The 24,135-nt window shown below is 34.7% G+C and overlaps 1 protein-coding gene across 1 annotated transcript in view; it reads left to right on the top strand.

Moving 5' to 3' along the window:
- Positions 1 to 24,135, top strand: part of ADAMTS19 (ADAM metallopeptidase with thrombospondin type 1 motif 19) — a 326,216-nt gene that overhangs the window by 180,791 nt on the left and 121,290 nt on the right. The window contains exons 9-13 of the mRNA XM_064275572.1: positions 4,701 to 4,841; positions 6,292 to 6,442; positions 16,672 to 16,773; positions 22,556 to 22,686; positions 23,678 to 23,850. Of these exons, the coding sequence (XP_064131642.1) occupies positions 4,701 to 4,841; positions 6,292 to 6,442; positions 16,672 to 16,773; positions 22,556 to 22,686; positions 23,678 to 23,850 (698 nt within the window). The remainder of the gene's footprint in view (positions 1 to 4,700; positions 4,842 to 6,291; positions 6,443 to 16,671; positions 16,774 to 22,555; positions 22,687 to 23,677; positions 23,851 to 24,135) is intronic.

The raw sequence follows: 24,135 nt of genomic DNA, 5'->3' as shown, positions 1-24,135 counted from the left end.
GTCTAAGTGAAGAGTTTTGATCCAGAAAAGGAAGCTCTGTAGTGTGGTGATTTAGAGGTTTGGCTGCTTGAGCAGCAAACTGTCTGGATCTGATTCACGGATCCACTGTTAACCTCAGCGCCTTTTTCATCTGTAAAATAGAAGTCATGATGATAGAAACATTATGGGGATATTGTGAGAATTAAATGATCTCATCATTATAAATGATTAATATAGTGATTGGCACAGATGAAGGATCACAATTAATTGCTTTTATATCAGACCTGGAGTAAGCAAAGTCTTTTGTCAGACAGTTCCAGATGTGCAGTAAAAAAGTACCGCCCCAATTTAACGATAACCTTTTCTGTTCCGAGTTAAATAGCTTTAGGAAAGTTGAATTAATGGTGAACAATGCTTGAATGAGCAGATCTCTCTATCCTTGTAGCTAATTTCTTACATGAGAATCAGAATCCCAGAAGGAAAACGATCATCTGGATGAGAAGTTGTAATCTTCCCATTTTTGAAAAATGGTATTACACTAACTTTGGGAAAAGGTCCAAATTGCTAAATCTTGGAAGCAGTTCCTTTTATTCTTTCACATGGACACATTATGTAAGAGATTTCATTACTTCTGAAAAAGACCAGTTTCTTTTCAAAAGTAATATCATTTGTGCCTGATTTGCAAGATTGCACCCCAACAGATGGGATAGTCAAATATGTTCCACATGGCAAGTGGCTACTGATTTAACGGGGTCACCCAGCGATGTGGGCTGTAGCCAGGATCCATGGCAGAGATGAGACAGTGACCCTGGCGGGGGCTACATGAGAACTGTAAAATTAGAAAATATATTAAGGCATCTTTATCATGTGAGATTATGCCATATGTACAGTTTCTTTTTTTCATTTACCATCTAAACAAAGTAAATTCTCACCATTGTAATCACTTATTTTTTTTTTAAGTTCATACTTTCACCAAAGCAAATACTGGAAATTATCTTTAAGTGTATGTTTTTTGACAAATTAAAAAAATACAGTAAAATTTCTCTGGTTTGTTGTTGTTAGGTGTTGTTGAGTTGGCTCTGACTCATAGGGACCCTGTGTACAACAGAAGGAAACACTGCCTGGTCCTGCCCAATCTTCGCAGTCATTGCTATGTTTGAACCCATTGTTGGAGCCACTGTGTCAATTCATCTTTTTGAGGGTCATCCTCATTTTCGATGACCCTCTGCTTTACCAAGCGTGATGTTCCTCTCCAGGGACTGATCCCTCCTGGTAATATTCTCTGGTTTACTACCCCAATAAAAAGAATAATTATGGGTTTCTACTGTATTTCAGGCACTGTGTCAGGCATTTTACATCATTCTCATTTGATCTTAACAACAAATGGGTCAAGAAAGGATAATTATATATATTTAACAAATGAAGAAACCAAGGCATGTTTACTTATTTATTTATTATTATTTAACTTGCCTCTAAGCACGTAAGTAAGATACAGACTTGAAATCTCTCCCTGACTCCAAAATCTTTCCATTCTACTCCCTAAAAAAAATTAAAAAAAAAAAATTTTTTTTTTTTTTTTTACTCTATAAATTGAACCAGTTCGTTTCTACTCCATATTGTCTCTTACGTTACCTCTTCATCCTCAAAGCAGGGAAAACATTCATCTTCCTATTTTGTCTATCAATCATTTCATAAATATATGTTGATACAGACTGTATTTGAAAACCATTAATTAGAATAACCAGAAAACCCACTGCGGTCGAGTTGATTCCAACTCATAGCGACCCTATAGAATAATAATGAGAATAGCAAAGGTAAATATCATTTCCCTTATAGATCAGTTTTCCTAATGCAGAAAGTGAAAAGTGATAGTCAAAATTTATTTTTAGTTTTAATAAACCAGAATTGTCATAGTTATCAAAGTTACCAGACATAGTGATATAATTGTTCCTCATTCATTAATTTATTCCATCCATATTGTTTTCTCCTTTCAAAAGCATATTTAATGATAATCATTTTTTAAATCTTAATCATACTGAGAATGGAGTTTGATAGTCTTGAAAATTTTTATTTTGATTCGAGAAAAGGCAGGCAATCTACTTGCGATTTCCCCTAGCAATTTTTATATTCATTTAATTTAGTATTTTAAAATACAATATAGATATCTGTGTTTTTCAGAATTTTTTATTATGAAAGACAATTGTATTTACTATGTAGGCTATTATAGAACGGGAGCTCTGGTGGCACAGTTGTTAAGAGCTATGGCTGCTAACAAAAGGGTCGGCAGTTTGAATCTACCAGCTGCTCCTTGGAAACTGTGGGGCAGTTCTACTCTGTCCTCTAGGGTCACTATGAGTTGGAATTGACTCGATAGCAACGGGTTTGGGTTTTTTGGGTATTATAGACTGAGAAAAGGAAACATATGGCTATCCTGCTATCATCTCAAACTTAGCATATACAGAAGCAAACTTTCCTCTTTCTGCTTCTTCAACAGTAACCTTCGCTCACAAATAATTATTTTTAATGGCTTCATCATGAGAGTTCCTTGGAAATTATATAAAGTTTTTACTGAATACAAGTGATTCCACATGATGTCTTGGTTCACCATTTCAACATGGGTTAAAAAGTGTTATCCCTCTATGTCAGCCTCTTAGAGCAATAAATTCCTGCCGTCAAGAACTTGGAGAGTTAGCCAAAAATAGAAACCTATAATGCAATGTGGAAAATGCTATGACAGTGTTGTGCACAGAATCTATGGTGGGAAAAAGAAAAAGAACATATAAGGTGAGGTGGTTTAGCAAAAGAAAACTTCCTTCAGGCAATATGCATTTATCTTGAAGATCAAATAGAATTTATCCAGACAAAGAAGTTGAAGGAAAGGCACTTGCTGGAGGCAGGAGTGCTGCCTAATGGAAAGTTGTAGATGCAGATGCGTAATGGTTAATCACAGAGTTCTAGAGCCAGCCATCTCACTTTGAATATCACCATTTCTCACTGTATATAACCTTGTGCAAGTTAATTTTCTCATCAGCAAATCGGGTGTTATAATAGTTCCTGCTTCATTGAAGTGATGTTTAACTCAAGCTTATAAAGCTGTTTGTATAGTATATGTCACACAGAAACTTAAAAAAAAAAATAAGAAAAACCTATTAATACAAGAGAATAAGAAACAACATAATATTTGGGAAACTGCAAGTCATTTGGTATTGCTGAAGAAAAAATGCAATAAATGACATGGAAAAAGGTGAAGGGGATATGTGCCATGTTAAAGAGCTAGAAATTGCCAGAAGAGTGGCAGTTAGATTTTGTTTTGAATGTATCTCACTGGGAGCAGGATACAGGGCAGGGGAGGTAGGAAGCCATTGGGGAATGGGGTGGAAAGAGTTGGTGAATATTAGAAGTACAGAAACAAGATAGAATGCCATAATAATTGTCAATATTCTGTGGAGTTCCTGGGTGGTGCGAACAGTTAATGTGCTTGGTTACTAACTAAAGGATTGGAAGTCTGAGTATACCCGGGACTGCCATGGAAGAAAGACCTGACAATCTGCTTCCAAAAAATCAGCCATGGAACACACTATGGAGTACAGTTCTACTCTTACACACGCGGGGTTGCCGTGAGTTAGAGCCAACTCGACAACAAATGGTTTAGATATTATATGTCTCTTTAATAATAGCAATTGAAATAGAAAGAACATGACAGTGGAGAGAAATGTTTAGAAAGTAAATTGTCAGGGCTTGTCCCTAAACCAAAAGGACCAAACAAAACCAGTTGCTGTCCAGTCAGTCCTGACTCATGGTGACCCCATGTGTGGCAGAATAGAGCTGTGCCCCATAGGGTTTTCAAGGCTGTAACCTTTTGGAAGTAGATCTACCAGGACTTTATTCTGAGAAGCCCCTGGGTAAGTTTGAACCACCAACCTTTTGGTTAGTAGTGGAGTGCTTAACAATTTGCACCACCCACTAACAGTTAGTAAATAAAAGAGCCTGGGTGATAATTTAGGAGAGAAAGGAATAAATGCTCACTTGAGGAATCTTGATTTGGCAGACTGGGGAGAGAGCAAAGGCATAAGAGAGAGAGCAGGAGAGAAAGAGAATACAGGAGTAAATAGAGGTTTGAAAGAGAAAATGATGAGTGCAGATTTTAGACATGTTGAATTTAAGATGTTTCTAGAACATTTATCTGGAGATGTGAGATTTTTAGAATAGAGCTCCAGTTTCAAGAAACAAATTTAGGTTTCAATAAAAAGTATACGGTGGTCAAGAACGTTGAAAGGGTTGCGAGGAATAGTTTGTGTTGTATGGGGTAGGTGAAGAGGGCAAGAGATTATAATTTAACATAGTTTCAGATTTGAAAAAAGATGTCAATAAAGGAGATTCAGGAGAGAGCAAAAATCTAATTGTGCTTGAATAGAAATTTATTATTTCTGCTTTATTCATACTGCTATGTGAAAAATATATCAATAGATCATTTTGATATGGGTGACCTAAGCATGTCATTTTGCAGGTAGATGGGGGAAATGTTTTCTACTAAATAAAAATATTAATCTTTAATCTGGAGTAACACAATTAAAAAATGAATTAATCTGAAATCTCATTTTATTTTGATCTTTAAAAATAATTTTTCTCCCCTAAGTGATTAAGTGTTATTTAATTGCAGTTATGAAAAGTCTAAAAAGTATAATGTTTAATGCAAATTTTTTAATTGTATTCTGAATCAGCATGGGCATTAATCATGACAATGACCACCCTTCGTGTGCTGATGGTCTTCATATCATGTCTGGTGAATGGATTAAGGGACAAAACCTTGGTGATGTTTCATGGTCCCGGTGTAGCAAGGAAGATTTGGAAAGATTTCTCAGGTACTTGAGGTCACTTATTATTGTTGCATTGTGAATGTCTTTCGTGTGCCCGCTTCCTCTATGGGCCAGGAAAGGCAGTGTGGCCGATTGGGAAGGGCACAGGAATGAAAAGGAATCAAGGCACTTGGTTTTCCATCTTGGCTCTTCTGTTGAATCATGATATGGATTAGGACACATTTTTTAATTCATCTGCCTCTTAGTTTCCACATTTTCCAAGTAAAAGGATGAAACAAAATGATTTGTAAGGTTAAAAAACTAATGATTTAAAAAAAAAAAATCTGTTACTGTATTTCATTGCCTCTTAAATGTCTCCCAGTGGAGATATTCTTATCACTCATCACGGAACACATCTGTTATCACAAGGAAGCTCTTTTTTTCACTAATAGGTTTTCCCATTATGATAGTCCCTTATTTTCTTCTTTAGCACCTGAAATACTTATAACACCTAGCTTCTGCCTAGTTGGAGAAAGAAGTGAAAAATATTACTATTGTTCTAATTTTCATTTTGAAGTATTTGCTCTTTAGTATTCCTTTGGTAGCTATAACCAAAGCTCAAACAGTAGAGGATATGCAAAGGAATTAGAGAGAAACAGATGCTTAGGGTATCTGAAAGTCTAATTAAATAAGAATACATAAACACCTAGCTAGCTAAATTCGCTGCACAGATAAACTTTATTGTTTCATACCATTGGAAGGCAATGTTTTTCCTTAAATTGAAAGGCAGGTTTTTCCTGTAAGATGGATGTTAAAATCTACTTAAATATACTGTTTATTCAATTACCATAACTCCATTCTGAAACATGTGCAATATATTCTGAGCATGCTCTTTGTCATGGTAGCCTAGAGAACACTCAGAGCATGTGATATCTTGAACACACCATCCTGGCCCTTTGGTAGGTCTGAATGAGTTCCTAAGGAACACGTATGATGCTGTATGACTGTCTTCACATGAATCTGAACTGTATTCAAATTGAATGTCACTTCACAAGTGGGAGTTGTATTACAAACCAGTCAAGTATGAAAATATCCTTACTATTAATACCCGAGAATGCTTTCCATACATTCTCTCAATCCTTGGGTGTATCTATTTTCTTACCTTCGTGCATTACTTTTCAGCAAATTACTCTCTTCTGAGTTTCTTCGTTTAATAAATACATAAAATAATAGCATCTCAGAATGTTATATAGGCCAATTAATCTATATGAAAGGACTTCATAAGCTAAAAAGTTGCATTAAGTCGAACATTATTATTATTTATGATTAGTCTTAAATAATTATAAATGATTCTCATCTATGGAATAATTTCTGCAAGCGTTCAATAGAACAGCTTACAAATAAGAGTAAGACCATATTTTTAATCTTATAAAAATATTTCCTGTTAATATACTCACTAGTCATAATAACGTTTTATATTAAATTCAAAATTTTACACCTGTCTCCATATTGCCAGATCAAAGGCCAGTAACTGCTTGCTACAGACAAATCCCCAGAGTGTCAATACTGTGATGGTCCCCTCCAAGCTGCCAGGGATGACATACACTGCTGACGAGCAATGTCAGATTCTCTTTGGGCCATTGGCTTCCTTTTGTCAAGAGATGCAGGTAAGTGTCATGACCAGGTAGGATTTTTTGAAAGAGTACCTTCACATTCATTGTTTAGAAGTATTGATTGAAAGAGTGGAAGATGATTTCATTTTAGAGTTTGTGTATCAAAGGCATCCAAATCCCAGAAAGAAAGATTTTTTTTAAGCAAAATTTTCTGTATTTTTTTCCCCTTACATGTTGGAAGTTAAATAGATATAAGATGTGAGCATTGAATCAAAGTCAGTATGAAATTACCCAGCAATTTCTGTTTAGAAAATGGTGCTGAAGGCAGGGAAGTATTTGTATTATGCCAGTTCATTGCTTCTATTTGAAATCTCTTACTCTCTTACATGGTAACTGTGCAAAAAGGTAATAAAAATGATGTATGAAAATATAATTGTGGGGGAAGAACTATATTTTTAATCCTAAAAATAAAATTATAATGAATACATGTCAAGGAAAAGAAAATTAGACAGTACATTGTCTAAATAGTTGTACTAAATGAAAAAAGTATATATATATATATATCAGCATTCATAGAGTTGACAATTACTTGAAGATGCCAATTGTTTCAGGTCCAGAAAATATAAAGGATGGAGTAAAATGGACTGCTCAATTGATGTTATAATTTTACCTGTATTTACCCTTCTCTCTTTTTTTTCTTTTCTTCTTCTGCTGCCCATCCACTACCTGCCCATCTCCATCTCACAACTTCTTCCCAACATATACACACTTTTCTATTTCTATTTCAGGAGGAAAGGGAAAGTTATGCTTAGAATAAATGTGTTGAGTATTCCTGAAATATAGCTGTATTTCAACCTACCTAATTTTCTGTGACTCCAAGCAGGAGTTTGGCTTTGTGGAGCATAGTGCTGTTTTGGACAATTGACATCACAGATAAAATCTGTCATATGGAAAAGAGCATATGACATTGCAATACATGTCATGCCTTCTCTGCTTTATAGTTCTTATCTAAACAGTTATTCACGTGCTTGTTTGTTACTTGGTTATTAGCTGTCTCCTGCACTAGTATGTAAGCTCCTTGAGGGTAAAAAAAAAAAAAAAAAAAATTTTTTTTTTTTTTTCCTTTTCAGCGTCTAGCCCAGTGACTGGCACATAGTAGGCACTCACTGAATATATGACTTATGATTAAAGTGAGTGAATATATGAATGAACTGGAGTTGCAAAAATATGAGATGTGAAATAATGTATAGCCTGTAATACTCATTTGGCAAAGTGGAGCTCAAAAGGAGATGGTATGTGTATGTGATCATGATCTGATTCCCAAGGGTGCACCGGTGGCATAGCCATGGACCCTGGGAACCCAGTATCATGTGCGATAATGATGACAGTAGTCAGTTTGGACCTGTATGATCTGCCCCTGAGACTCTTCCCATGTCATCTACTAATCTCATTTACTCTCAATTCTGGGCCTTTAGAAAACCAAAAACTAGGTTATAATCTTCTTTCTTGGTGTATGGTAAAATAAATGTTTTGGCGTTCACGTGGTTGGATTTGTGGGCAGATACTTCTACGTGCTGAAACTAACATTGCTTTAGTATTTATTTCCCTTGCTTTGGAACACACAGCAGGCTGTGGTTAATGTGATAGTATTTCATGGGAGACAGTTACAGTATATGTGCTATAGCAGATTGATGGGGCCAATGATAGGTACTTCATAAAGTGCCCCCAGTGTTAGAAAAATCAGCGAACAATTAGCTACAAATATGACTTTGGTGAATTTTCAGTTCTTTACAATATTGGTTTAAAAATCTTTTAAAACTTTTTATTGATCTATCCTATTACGGTTAGTTAAATTTCACTACTACTATTCTACAATTTTGAACTCTAAATTTATGTTACATAGTATGTTAAATTATTTGTTTATAATTTAATTTTATAATAATATTTGTCGTAGTTATCATTCAGTCCTATTTTACAGATCAACAAATTGAAGCCTAGAGAAGTTAAATAGCACGGTCAAGTTCATATACCTATTAAGAGGGAGTATCAGACACCAACACAGATTTCTAAATCCAAGGAGCAGCGCATTATAACCGCTTTGCTTTACTGCCTTCTTTGGAACCCAGTCTTCTTTATGTATTGTCTTCTGTATGGGGAAAATCTCAGGTCAGACCCTGAATTTAAACTGAATTCATTTTATCTGCTACAGTACCTAGACCATAAGGGGTTTTAAAAAATCATAATTGATTTATTATTCTAGGCTAATTTGCTCTACTTATATTGTTATTTCTCGCTAACCTACCTGTGCTGTGGGTTTTTTTTTTTTCCCCCCATCTCTGAAAATATAACTGTTTATTTTGGAATATTTAAATCTATATTTCTCAATATCCTAGGGTATTGCCTTGTTTGAAGCTTTGCAAATAAAGTTTCAGGTATTAGAAATCTAGAAATTTTCTTTTTTTCTCTAAAATTTCAAATATGAGTGCCATTTTTATTTATAATATCAGTATCACTTTTTTTCCTTCAGTTCTATTTATAAGCAACTGTGTAATCTTTATCCAGGTCAGTTTAAAAAATAATGCTGGAAAGTGCAGGATTGGGCAGCTGCAGGAAAACAGTGCCTGTGGGTCGAGCTGAATTTCAGAGCATTGATGTGAGGGGTGGGAAGCCTGAGCTCTAAGGGTGGTTCTGCTTCTCATTAGCTGTGTAAACTTAGTCAGTACCCTTTTTCTTTTTAAGCCACATTTCTGCTGAGTAAGAAGTGGAATTAAATTATCATTCAGAGCCTTTCTTAGAGTAAAAAGGCTGGACTTCTGTGATTCCAAAATAGTACTCTGACACTACCCTTGAAAATCATCATTCCAATCCCAAATCAGTGCAGTAAGCATAGTGTAGGAACAAGATAGATAGACAGACAGATAGGGAGTAGATAAGTAGATAGATAGATATAGCCATAAAAGAGATTGTTTACAGATTCGGTCATTGATTTGACAAATATTTATTGAGTTCCATTTGCTTTCCTGGACTGAGACCTAGGTGACTATAATATGTAGAAGTTAAGAAGATCAGGAGAAAGCAAAAAATAAACTCTGAAGAAGTTTGGTGAGGTAGGAATGTTATTATTATTGTTAAGTCCAGTCCAGTCAATTCTAACTCATAGTGACCCTACACACAACAAAATGAAACACTGCCTGGTCCTGCACCAGCCTCAGAGTTGTTGCTATGCTTAAGCCTGTTGTTTCAACCACTGTGTCAATCCATCTCATTGAAGGTCTTCCTCTTTTTAGCTGACCATCTACCAAGCATGATGTTCTTCTCCTGGGAGGGGTTCTTCCTGGTAACATGTCCAAAGTATGTGAGACATAGTCTCACCATCCTTGCTTCTAAGGAGCACTCTGGCTGTACTCCTTCCAAGACAGATTTGTTCATTCTTTTGGCAGTCCATGGTATATTCAGTATTCTTCACCAACACCATAATTCAGAGGCATCAATTCTTTGGTCTTCCTTATTCATTGTCCAGCTTTCACATGCATATGAGGTGACCAAAAATACCATGGCTTGAGTCAGGTGCACTTGTGGTCCTCAAAGTGACGTCTTTGCTTTTTAACACTTGAAAGAGGTCTTTTCTAGCAGATAGCCCAATGTAATATGTACTTTGATTTCTTGACTGCTGCTTCCATGGGCATTGATTGTGGATCCAAGTAATAGAACCAAGAAAAAATAAGATCCTGGAGGTTAAGCGAAGGTAGTTATAAATGTATAAGACTGAATAGTTCTGTTTGTTAAACCACACTTATATACCTTCAAGTTGATCCATGTGAAGTTGCCATGTCTGCCAATCTGCCATCTAGGTTTAATAGAAAATAAATCTTCTAGAAGATAGACTCCATGACATCAGAGAGGTGGTCAGTCCTTTCTTCACTGCATTTCTAGCACCTAAAAGAATGCTCAATAAGTATTAGTTGAATAAATAAATGAACCAATTGAGTGATGGAGTGATGATTCTAAATTTTCCACATATAAGTGTTTGATTCTCAGACATATGTCTAGATAATATGATGATAACCTAGAATAATAATGCAATGACTATACAGAATCTAACCAATAAGGACAGATAGCTTATGTTTTGCAGCTTATAAATGAGTTAGACATTTTTATACTAACCCAAAGGTCAATAGTTCGAATCCACCAGCCTCTCCTTGGAAACCCTATGGGGCAGTTCTACTCCGCCCTATAGGGTTGCTGTAAGTCAGAACCGACTAGATGGCACCTAACAACAACAACAACATGATCGCCTCATTTTTAATCAGTTATAAATAAATATCAAGTACCATGGAGCAAGGGTTCACAATAATTTTTCAGCATGTACATTTCTGATAAAATCTTAGAAACAATATAAACTTAAATCTGACAATGGCAGTTGATCCATAGCATCTGAATTAGATATTGTCCTTCTAGACTTATAAACAGATATTTACACACAAACCCTAAGAACTGGATGGCAACTAACAGCAACAACTAAGGACTCTAACATTGTATGCATGCTGATCTAATTAATGCTATAAATTTACCTTTAGGATAAACAATTACATCTGCAGAACTTTTAAAGACACGGCTGTACAGATGCTTGTGAAACATCTTTACCCCTGCAATTGAGCATTGATATATGGGTTTATTTCTGGACTCTTAGTTCTGTTCCATTGCTTTATATGTCCATCATTATACCACTAACAGACATTATTATTATTTTTGTAGTAAATATATATATAACAAAACATTTGCTACTTCAACATTTTTTTACGTGTGCAATTCAGTGACATTAGTTACATTCATCATGTTGTTCAACGATACCACTATCCATTTACAAATTTTTCCATTACCCTTAACAGGAGCTTAGTGTCCCTAATCAATGAGCTCTCCATCCTCCCTTCACCCACCCACCCCTGGTCATCACTAACAAACTTGTTCCCTATATACTTGCCTATTCTAGATATTTCATATACAGTGAGATCACACAATATTTACTTTTTTGTGACTGACTTATTTCACTTAACATAATGTTTTCAAGGTTTATCCATGTTATAGCATGTATCAGAACTATATTTGTTTTTAATGGCTGAATAATTAATATTTCATTGTGTTATATACCCACATTTTGTTTATCCATTCATCTGTTGTTGGACGTTAAGCTGTTTCCACCTTTTGGCTATTGTGAATAGTGCTGCAGTGAACATTGGCAGTACAAATATCTGTTTGTGTTCCCGCTCTTGTGTCTGTGGAATTGCTGAGTCATATGGTAATGCCATTTTTAAGTTTTTGAGGAATCGCCATACTCTTCCACAGTGGCTGTAGCATTTTACAGTCCCACCAGCAATGAATGAGGGTTCCAATTTCTTCACATTCTCACCAACACTGTTTTTAATCATAGCCACCTTAGTGGGTGTGAAGTGATATCTCACTGTAGTTTTGATTTGCCTTTCCCTAATGAGTAATTTTTTTTTTTTTTTTAATGAGTAATATAGTCCCTGGGTGGCACAAACTGTTAAGCATTTCTTCCTGATGTAGTCTATTGAAGATTCCTTTTCAGCTCACTGCTTCATGTTTTGGCTCTGCATAGACTACGTTTTCCTTCCCATACATATTACTCAGCTTCTACCACTGGCAATGTTGAAGTATGTGAAGTAGAGGAGGGGAAAGAGAAGACATCAAGCATACTTAACTGGCAGTGGTCAAATATTCTGTTAGGGGATACAGTTTCTGAATGTAAATGATCAACATTTCTAGCGTTTCTTCCTACTAAAAAGATTTACAATTAATGGCCAAAATCTAATTATCTTTGCTTTGTGTAGTCAATGTTTATTTAGACTTACCTTCATCATTCTGTTTACTTTTCAGACCTTTCAGATCTTGGTCTTTCAGGCCTTTCTTCTGAGATCATATTCCTTCTTCTTGAAGTACATCGTTTAAAAGTTCCTTTTGAGTGAATCCGTGGGTGGTAAATCCTCAGCATTTGTTTCCTTGAAAGAGTCTTTATTTAACTTTCAGTCTTGAATAAAAATTTAGCTGAGTTCAGGAGTCTAGATTGACAGTTGTTTTTTTCGTTCTCACTTTGAATACACCGTGTATTCACTTCCTTATGATAGTGCCAAAAGGCCATCTTTGCCCTATTCCTAGTCTTAAAAAAAAAGTTTTCAACATTTCAGTGTTTATTAGATGTTTACTGGAGGTTTTTCATAGATGTCTTTTAGTTGTAAAGAAATTGATTTCTATGGTTAGTTTAGTAGAATTTTTTCTTTTTTAATGAATCAGTGTTAAATTATATACTTTATATCCATAGATTAAGAAAAAAGTCATAGTTTTTTAAGGTATTGAGATGGTTGATTACATTAATCAAATTCTCAATATTAAACTCATCTTTTATTACTAGTATAAACTCAACTTGGGTTTATCTATTTTATTGTACCTGTTTTATACTTCATTAGGTTCAGTCTGTTAATATTTGTTTAGGATATTAAATCTAAGCTAGTAAATGAGGTAGGTCACTAATCTCCTTTTTTTTTTAATCCATGCCTGGTTTGTGTATCATAGAGTGAGTGTAGAAGTTTCTTCTGCTTCTGTTTTCTGTAGAATTTGTGTAAGTTCAGAATCCAAATGTCTTGAAAATTTTTTAGTTTTTAAATCAGGTATATTCTTTGTGGGAAGATTTTTAACAATTTTAAGTATTCTATGGCCATAAAACTGTTCAGCTTTTCTGTTTTTTCTTGGTCCATCTTGACCCATTGCCACTGAGTTGATTCTGACTCATAGTGACCCTACAGGACAAAGTAGAACTGCTCTATGGGCTTTCTAAGACTGTAAATCTTTACAGAAGCAGACTGCCCCATCTTTCTCCCAGGAAGTGGCTGGTGGGTTCGAACTGCAGACCTCTTGGTTAGCAGCCAAGTGCTTAACCGCGGTGGCACCAGGCTCCTTTGATCAATCTTAAAAAAAAAAAAAAAAAAAAAAAACCATTGCCCTCATGTCGATTCCGACTCATAGCCACTCTATAGGACAGAGTAGAGCTGCCCCATAGGGTTTCTAAGAAGCACCTTGTAAGTTCGAGTCACGGACCTTTCGGTTGGCAGCTGTAGCGCTTAACCACTACGCTACCAGTGTTTCCTTGGTCAATCTTAGTAGGTTTTAATTTCCTAATGTTTTTCTACTTTATATACATTGTCAAGTTTAGTGGGATGAAGTTGTTTATAATGTCTTCCTATTTTCTTATAATATTTGTAGCCAAGCCCTCATTTTGTAGTGTTTATTTTTTGCCTTCTGGTTTTTTCTTAGTTTTTAATTTACAAAGAACTAGACTTCAGCTTGTTTTTCTTTCCTCTGAGTATTTCCTATTCCTCTCTTCCTCTCTATTGCTTTCTCTCTCTGTCCTTAATCATATTGAGGAGCACTGTGATCAGAAAATAATATTTTTGAAAAATTACTCCATAACCGAATTACATTTGCAATCAAATGTTAAGTTATTGTAATTGTATTTTGGAACATAATACATGTAACTGCAAAATGAACATGTCCAAGGATAATTACTTCTGTGTATATGCACTTATGTTTTTTTTATTTTGACATAAAGTTTCGTCTTAATGGAACTATTTGCTATAAAGACAGACATGGGTACATGTACTTTGAAGATACATTTCATGATACTTATACCTGAACAATTAACCTTCCATTTAAATATATAGCATTTTCCTATAAACATTTTTAAAGCCTACTTGAGATAAACATCAGAATTCATGTTATATGTCTTTAATGGTCTCTTCTTATTATAGAGAAATAAAAAAGGAATATTGTATTACTTTTATTAGTTCACTCAGAAATACTGAGTGGCGTGTTTCTGTTGTAGAGTCTTATGCAGAACACTCTAAGTTTTAAAGTTCTTTTCTAAATGGACATAAAAATGGTTTCAGCAATTAAGTTAAGAAAAAAAAAATCTTAGCTCTAGCCTGTGTAGCATATGGAGAGCGTTTTGTTCCAACACTCAGACTTGCTGAATTCTCATCTGAAGGAAGGGGTTGTTAGCATATTGCTCTAATGTCACACATCTGACATATTCCGCTGCATAAGGTGAAAACAATCCATACCATTTCTTCAGTATTTTCTTGCCTTACTTTTGACAGTTTGGTTTGAACTCCTGAATTAGTGAGTTATTTTTAAGAATGAGGCTGTAATTTATTTACCGTAAGATCCCTGCAGAACATAAAGGGTAAAAGAGGTCTCTTCTATGGGAGATTTATTCTACGTGGCTGTGCTTATCTTGAAAAGCTGCCAAGTTTGCTTTTATGCTCTCAGTGGGAATCAATTAGAGTACCTGCTGTTTGGAATAGCAGATAATAGAGGAAGGTCAGAATTTAGACCACCAACAGTGTTCAACAAGCATTATTCTAAAACTACGATATAGAAGCTTTGCTTTATACTCAGGATATATTGGTTAACTAATGAACTTGACTAAAATAATTCTTGTTATAACACAACTATGCTCCATTCAGTGTAAGTAGAGCAGATTTCTTCTTTGGTGGATAATTCAGCATTTTGACCCAATAGCTGTAAAACATACTTGACAGAAAGGCATTTGGGACAAAAACAAAAAATAAAACAAGCCAACAAAGCAAAAAAAAAAAAAAAAACCTGTGCTTTTTCACGAATTAAAATTATCAGGCTAGAAATCAGTTAATTCAAATATAAATGTCTCCAAGAACGCACATGATAAACAGTTGGCACCTCTGTTTAAGAGTCTAAAATATTACAAAGAAGCAATTTGATTTAGGCATTATTTCAAATAAGTTCTTAGAGGAGTTTTTGGTAAATTGTATGTGTAAATAAAAGCACATAATTTGAGCTAAACCACATCCTAATTATGAGGAGGCATAATTCTCTGAAATGTTTAGAAGCAGAAAAAAATGTCAGTAACACTAGATAAAATAAGTTTAATTCAATGTATCACACTCTCCATTGACTATTTAATGTAATAGCTTACAAACAGTGCAGAAATCTAAATTTAAAAATAAATTTAAAGTAGGATAAAAGGTATTTTGGGAATTATGATAAATTCAGTTTTAGAGTTATAACAGACCAGTTTGAAAGGTTAGCTTAAATGTATTCTTTCCAAGGTATTTAATAGACTTGGGCTATAATTTAACTTTAATTTTCCAGTCTTTTATAATCGATTTTGAGCATCACCAGCATAGTAAGCCTTTTAAAATAGTCTTTTTGTCTTATTAGTCTCCTGTTGAAACCAATAAGGGGTTTCCTATTCTCTACAGATAGAAGTCCCTAGACTCCCGGCATTCAAGATCTGGTTCTTCTGTCTTTTCAATCTTGTTGCTCACTACTTCCTTCTATTCATTGTATGCCTCCTCCCCTTACGCTGGTCTTCTCATCCTTTCATGACTACATCTTTCACATTGCCACATTTTCCGTCTCTCTTGACCTGTACTGTTCCCTCATACTGATGTCTTTCTTCCACCCTTCTCCCCTAATATCAGGGTAAAGAGTAATACAGTCATCTTCACTACAGATTAAATATCCTCATCACCTTTACATTTCCCTCATGGATTCTAGATTTCCATGAAGATTGTTAATGATATGCTTGTGTCTGTAAAACAAATGGAAATAAAAAGTCTTTAAGAACGTTTCGTTGTGCCTCTGGACTGGCTACAAGTATACCCGTGGCTTAGGTTTCTGACCCTTTTTCCACTAGAGTTTCCTCAAAGTTCTCTTCTTTATTTGTCACTTTTTCTCTGCTGCTTTATCCCAGTATTTTTTTTTTTTAATTTTCTTCAACTTGTACTTGCAGAAGTTTATTAAAAAAAAAAAAAAAAGCTCATTTATACTGAGGTAAAAATGATTGATAACAAGTTACAGAAATTGGTTAACTAAATTCACACCACACACACAATCACGTGTTCTTACAGTCTGGGTCATACGGTATGAGTAATTAATTTAGCTTATCTTATTCTGTTGCAGCTAACTAATCTTGCATAACCACATGTGTTTTATTTAAAGAAATTAAAGAATTTACTTTTATTAAACAGATTTTTTGTTCTTGTGTATAGCCATTGTTCCATCACTATGTCATACACTGTTTTAAATATAAGTTTAATGTTAAAAGTACCCAAAGCATATTTTCTTCAGATAATCTCAGTTGTTCTGTCCAAATGGCTTTCTCAAAAATTACTGACTTTACCTCAAAAATGTGATACCCTCCCTTACTAGTTATCGTGCTCTTGTTTCAGCATGTTATTTGCACAGGGTTGTGGTGTAAGGTAGAAGGTGAGAAAGAATGCAGAACCAAACTAGATCCACCGATGGATGGAACTGATTGTGATCCTGGTAAGGTAAGTCACTGGTCTTTCCTGAAGTGAATAATAATAGTAAATGGAACAAGAAGCTTGCGTTTACCTTGGGGGTTTTCTCTGCTAGTTACACATGTTTTTGTCTTAACACTGATGGAATATTCTCAACATATAAAAAAATTTCAGCATTTTACCTATTTTTAATTTGATCTTTTTATGTTTTTTTCAAATTGTTGTTTTGTTAATGCCAATGTGGTTGCTTCTATTGTTGTTGTTGATTATAATGTTGAGAGTCAGACATATGTATGGTTTTGACAACAAAGTTAATTCATGTAGCTTTTACTACTTAAAGCATAATAAGTGTAAAAAAAAAAAACCAAACCCGCTGCCGTCAAGTCGATTCCGACTCATAGCGACCCTATAGGACAGAGTAGAACTGCCCCATATAGTTTCCAAGGAGCGCCTGGCAGATTCGAACTGCCGACCTTTTGGTTAGCAGCCGTGGCACTTAACCACTACACCACCAGTGTTTCCTAATAAGTATAGAATAATTAATAAAACTACTCAGAGCTGATGAATCCTTTTGGTTATAAAATAATGTCTCAGGAAAGACACTGAGTATCAATAACTTTTCCTTGTCAATTTAAGCATCGATAAAATATTCCAAATGACATTTTGGAGATTAGTAAATATTTGGTTTTCTGAGTCATTTAATGTGTTTTGTAAGGCTATAGGAATTTATTAGCATACATTTTCAGATTAAAAAATTGCTTTCAAAAAATGAATTTACTATCAAAGAATGTAAAGTCAGGTAGATCCCATATGCACTTGTAATTGGGGCTAATTTAATCAAGAGACAGCTCAATAGTTCACATAATTTTCTAATTTTTATTCTATGAAGTGAATGTGAAAGGATCATCACTTTAGTCATTCAGTGTGAGATAAGAAACCTTGCCTATGAAGAACATGAATTTTCATTACGTTTGAAAAGAAATAACATTAAACATCTTCAGATTAGTTGGTGTGAATTATTTGGGAAACATGTGTGGAGTGCTATTTAAAAAAAAAAAAATCAATTTGAAAAATGAACTAAAATCCAGCAATTCAACTTCTAGAAAATTGTCCTAATGAAATATAAAACCCGTACCAAATCTATTGCCATTGAGTCAGTTCCAACTCACAGCAACCCTATAGGACACAGTAGAACTGCCCCATAGGATTTCCAAGGAGCGGCTGGTGGATTTGAACTGCTGACCTTTGGGTTAGCAGCTGAGCTCTTAACCACTGCACCACCAGGACTCCTAATGAAATATACATGTGTGCAGATAAACACACACATGCACACACACCAGCTTATGTAAGGATGTAGTTTGCAATGGTATAAAATTAAAAACAACACAAATATTCACTACTAGAGAATGCTTACAGTGTATCTGTTAAAAAAATGAGGTAGATATGTAGATACTACATGGCCAGATCTACAAGGCATGGATGTTAGTGCGTAGCCATGTCAGAAAAATTCATACTTTGTGATGCCATTTAAGATATAAGGGGAAAAAAAGCAGTTATGTATAGATGTGAATACACACACACACATACATAAAGTATTTGTAAACTCCTGGTAAATGGTTTAATAATATAAACTGCAGGCTGTAATTAATGGTTACCTCTTGGGAGGGAATTGGAATTGATGGATGGAGTAAGGCATTGGGAGGTGAGGATGAATTCAGGTGTTCTCCATAGTTTCTGAACTATTTGAATGTAGTCATTTATTAGGTCTGTAATTTCTTTAACTTAAAAAAAGTACAACTTGTTTAAATCCTCCCAAAACTATTTTAAAGACCAGAAAAGTTTTATCACTAGCGACTATCAATAACAAAATGGTTCCTTGTAGGGGAACTTCTGTGAAATATCACTCAGTTGGTTACAGACGAGGCCAAATATTTTTCTATAAGCTTAAATGGAGGGTCAATATTTGGGCCTGTTTTCCTTTCTTGTTTAAAAATAATAAACAAAAATATAACCAAGTGTGTGTATAGGGCAAGGCTCATGTATTACACTGAATAATTTATTGCTTGAATGATAAAACTCTACACCAGCAATAATTTTCATTCCCCCTCAAACACGAAAACCGTAATAAACAGAGAGAACCAAATATTCAGCTGTAATCTCTCAAGCATCACACCATCCATCCATCTTACTTAACTTCTTCTCTAGCAATAGAAAATGTCTTCATTTTTATAATCTGGCATGCTGAATATTTTCTATTGTCTTCTCATATTTATTAGAATGATTGGCAAACTCGAGGCCTCTCGAATAAACTCACTGTTTCAGCAATCAAAACTGCAATAAGTCATCAAATGTAAAGTGTTTTACTTCCCTATAATTGTGTTAATGATATTCTTTTAGTGATTCCGTTATGCCTTGTATATTGAAATAACTAATGAACTTCTCAGTTCCTCAGGCCATGTGGGCTTCTTCAAATAGCCATCTGTTCCAGCTGTTGTAGCAGCCATCATACAAACGGCTTCCAACACTGCCGCTGACTATGGCCGTGCTAAAATATTTGAATGCTTGCAACCTCCCACTAAACACTGCTAGCTCAGTAGATTGCAAACCAGGAAACGAAGCTGGAGATTTTGTAATTTATAACACGCTAGTGACATTAATTTAGCAGCATAAATATAGTTCATCTGACAGTGTATAATGAAGCCTGAGAAGGTGCCTACAGAATTGTATGACTCAAAATTATTTTGAAGGTAGTAATTTATATGCTATTTATAAACATAAATTTGCCAAATTAAAAACCATCTGTTTTCTCTCTTCCCCTTTCTCTTCATAATACTATCATCTGTGTTTACATTATATTTAATAGAGATTAAAGAGTTGATAAATGATAGTAAAAACCAACAAATGTATGTTTTTTACTTGCAGTGTTTGCTAGGAATGGGGGTGGGAGTGGAGTTAAATACCAATTTACTAGAATTTTAGATTGTTTTGTCAGAGCCTATGTAATATTTTTTAGTCACTTATTTTCCTAAATTGAAATAATCATTATGATTCATTATTAAAAACAATGAGGACTGTAATATCCTGTCACAAATGTACATATGTCAAGAAGTTTTTGCCTTCCTTCTTCCACTTCTCTCTTCCCATATGTGTTAGTGAGGAGACTTGATTAGAGAATAACCAGGCTCTTCCGACATCTTCATGAACCTCTTTCAATCATGTGTTTTCATGAACTTCCTAGACATAGCCACATAAAAATTTGGAAGAATAGAATAGAAATATAGTCATTGTCGTAGACTATTCCAGCAGCAATCTGTATTATATATCTGTTAGCATTTTCACAAATCAGACTGACGTAGTAGAAATGACAAATTTTGAGTTTTGTAAACCATGCACAATATCATTTTTGATACTAAAAGATGTAAATATTATATGAAACAAGACATGCTGCTAGAAAATTTATGAAAAGCATCCTTAGGATCATTTCCTATAGAAAGTCAATAATATTTAATAATTATTTGAAGAAAACATTTGACATTTTCCTCAATACTGGAGCATAGCACCATCTAGAACACGAAAACCCATCTCCCCTAGTTTCATCCAGAGATCGGGTATGTGCAAGGTGATAAACTTCAAATATTATCCTATACTTCGCTTTAAATTTCCCTGGATTTGTAGATGCAGATTGGCTTGTGTATGTGTTTCCATTTCTTTTCATCTGCCAGATGTGATGTAGCTTCCAGGCTGTGCAGGTCTAGATCCCATTCCTTCCCGGCGTATTTTTAGCCTGCTGTGAACTTCAGCCCACCTTTTCAATGCCAGATTGCTGCTAAATGGGCAAGGAGCTATGATAGACACTCAGGAAAGTAGCAGCAAGAAGTCCAAAACAATTAGACCAATTGAAGTTTGACAGCTTTCACATTAATTTTCTTTTTAAATAAGTGACATAACATTGTTAAGTCATTAAAACCAGTAAGTAATTTTTAAAGTTTTGACTTGGCCTATTCCCCCCTGCCACTTTTCCAACTGTCAGACTGTATCTTTGTACAAAACCCCAGTCTCTTTAATAAGAATTAATATTGGCATATTGATATGCTCAAAGTTGTTAAGTTTTTGTTTTTTTTTTAAGCCTAGATTTAAAACTTTTTGAATCTAAAAGAGGCTGAATTAAATGTTGGCAGCATTAGAGAGAATCCACAAGGATTAATTATTTTATTGCATATAAAAGCATTAACTGGACTCAAACAAAACTATGCAGCATAATGTTCTATATACTATTTCTTCTAAAAATATATCTTCTCAAAGTAAATTCTAAAGAAAGATTAATAAAGATCAGAATTAACAGAATTTTAATTAGATTCCTGAAATTTTATTAATAACCTGAATAAAAAACCAAAAACCAAACCCACTGCCGTCAAGTCAATTCCAACTCATTGCGACTCTATAGGACAGAGTAGAACTGCCCCATAGAGTTTCCAAGGAGCACCTGGTGGATTCGAACTGCCGACCTCTTGGCTAACAGCCGTAACACTTAACCACTACGCCACCAGGGTTTCCAAAATAACCTGAATACAATAATACATATAATAATTTTGTATTATTATTATTAACCTTTACCAGATGTTTAGTATGTGCTGTGCCTTGTGCTTAGTGCTTCGCTTAACTCTTGTAGAAAGGCTCTTAGGTAAATATGTTATCTTTCACATATCAGAAATGGAAAAGCTGAGAAGTAAAGATTTTTGTAATTTTCCCAAAATCCCTTATAAATCATGTTGCCATAAACTATAGAAAACTGTATAGAGCTAAATGGATCAGTTTGCCAAACCCATCATTGTGCAATCATTAATCTTAATGTTTCCAATCTTTACTTATTATTTTCAACATGATTTTTTTCAGTTAATTTTTATGTTTGAGATGTTTTCTGTGACCATTATCTACCTTGTTGTCCAGAAAAAAGAAGAAATTACAATAACCTGTGTATTAAGTCTTGACCATTTCTTGGTGACTACAGAAACAGTCTCTTTCACTGCCTTTTTTAAAGTCAATGAAAAGAGAATGACCACACCCCTTGCCCTTCGTTCCCAGTTAATAGATACCAAATAAACTACAGAATAATTGGAATGAAATAGCAGAACTTCAAAAAGTCTAATTGTTCAAGTCTTTCCAACAAACTTGGCTTTTTAAAGGAAAACGTGGTATGATGTTAATGCTTGAATTTAATGGGAACTTGTTCAGGAGCGAGAACATAAAGGAAAGGGCTAAAATTCAATCTTTGTTTGTTTAAATATGCTTACGAGGAAAGAAAATATCCTGAATTACTGACATTTCAAATCAAAATTGGTGAATTTGCTAAGATGTCTTCTTAAACCTAATTATAGAAGGACATTTATTTCTCATTTTCCATTCTTACATATGACTGGTGTGCTATGCTTTTTGTGTTTGTTCCTTTTAAATTGCTGTCTGTTTTTTAGAATGTGTTGGATTCTCTTTTCTGCCTACGCAACCCCAAATTCCCTCCCCATCACCTTCACCCTATCTCAGTCAAAAGGACTGAATTCTCAGGTTTATAGTAACAAATATTCATGCTCTGCTTTCATGACAAGACTGTGTGATCTGACATGAGAACTGTGAGAACTGGGCCATTATGTTACCATGATAAAAAGCAAGTGTCAACTTGTTTTTGGTGTTTTTCAATTCCACATGTTTTGAGATCTAGTAGACCTGACTTAATTGCATTTCCAGTGACTATATAGGCCAATGAATGATTTTCAGTCGTACCCTGATTTGTTCACCTAAGACATAACTTTTGGAATAGTGGTGTAAGGCTGGAGAATGTACCAGCAGGACCTCAGCACCTGGACATCTGGCTGGAGAGTGGAGCACGTGGAGCCCCTGTAGCCGAACCTGCAGTTCTGGGATCAGCAGTCGCGAGCGCATATGTCCTGGGTAAAAGCAAAGTTCCTGGTTTGCGGGAGGGCACTTTTTCTTCAATTTTGAAACGCAAAGGTGTTACTGATAAACCATGTTGGATAGCCAAAGAAGTCCATCAAACCCTACTCCATTTTGGAAAGCAGAAAAATCCCTGAAATTATTTGCTTTATATAAAACTTCCTCCTAAAAAGAAAATAAAGACAGCCCTTCTAAGAATAAAGAGTTAAAAGCTAAAAAGGATGATTTCCTGAGCAAATCAAGTAAAATGTACTTAAATAAGCAGGGAGACATATTAGGAAAATCAGGTGAGCATTTAAAGAAACTGTGAGAAGGCAGGAAGATGATGGGACTTCAGGAAGAGGGTTGGGATGAGAACTACATTAATAGAATATAAAAGCTAAGAATGTTGAAAAACGAAATCAGGAATAGCACATATACAGGCAGGAATGTATTATAAGAACTGTTTGCTCAACCTCATCATTCCTAGGGTGATCCTAGGCAAGCCTGTAAGAAAGTTGTTTCAGCTTATATGCTTTAACACCATTTGTGTGGAGGACTGTGGCGAAGTTCCTCACAAGCAATATTAGAGCCTAGAACTGATGAAAACATTAGAGGTATCTCCTTAATAATTCTAAGCACCAAACTTCTTTTTGGGAATTGGAGCCTTTCTATTTGCACCCCGCCTCTGTCCTTCAGTCCTCTGTAGCAAATTCAGGGCAAGTTGTCTTTTAGTCCTTGTGTATTTTGGAAGGTAAATTAATCAAGGGTTAAAATATGTGTGTATCTGTGTGTGTGCGTATGTTTGTGTATCCACATACACATACACGTATATTAAACATATGTATTCCTTACTATTACTAATTATTTAATATGTTCATATTTTCAAAAGTAGATTTTAATATAGAGGATTATACATTATTAATACAACGGTTTTTAATTTTTTTAAAAATGGAGAGTTAACATAAAAAGCAAAGATAAAATTGACTATTTGTACTATCTTTTCTAGGCTAGGTACTGAAGCAAGGGATTGTAATGGTCCCAGAAAACAATACAGAATATGTGAGAATCCACCTTGTCCTGCAGGTTTGCCTGGATTCAGAGACTGGCAATGTCAGGCCTTTAGTGTTAGAACTTCATACCCAAAGCCTGTACTTCAGTGGCAAGCTGTCATGGATGAAGGTATGGCCAACCAGATCACCAATTAAGTAGGCTTCTAGTTTTACAAGGTGTTTTATAATAATAGTAAATATTATTTTATTGATTATCTTCTAGATATTTCAGAACTCTATTTGTTCTACTTTCATTGATTCAACAACTACAAAAACTGACTAAAAATATATTTTAAAAAATTATAATGAGATATTGGCACACACCTATTAGGACAGCTAAAATAAAAAATAGAGACATTACCAAATACTGGGAAGACTCAGAAAAAACTGAATCTTTCACACCTCCTGGTGGGAG

Source organism: Loxodonta africana, chromosome 2, assembly GCF_030014295.1.
Source record: "Loxodonta africana isolate mLoxAfr1 chromosome 2, mLoxAfr1.hap2, whole genome shotgun sequence".
Taxonomy (NCBI): domain Eukaryota; kingdom Metazoa; phylum Chordata; class Mammalia; order Proboscidea; family Elephantidae; genus Loxodonta; species Loxodonta africana.
This window is presented reverse-complemented; position numbering and strand designations above follow the sequence as displayed.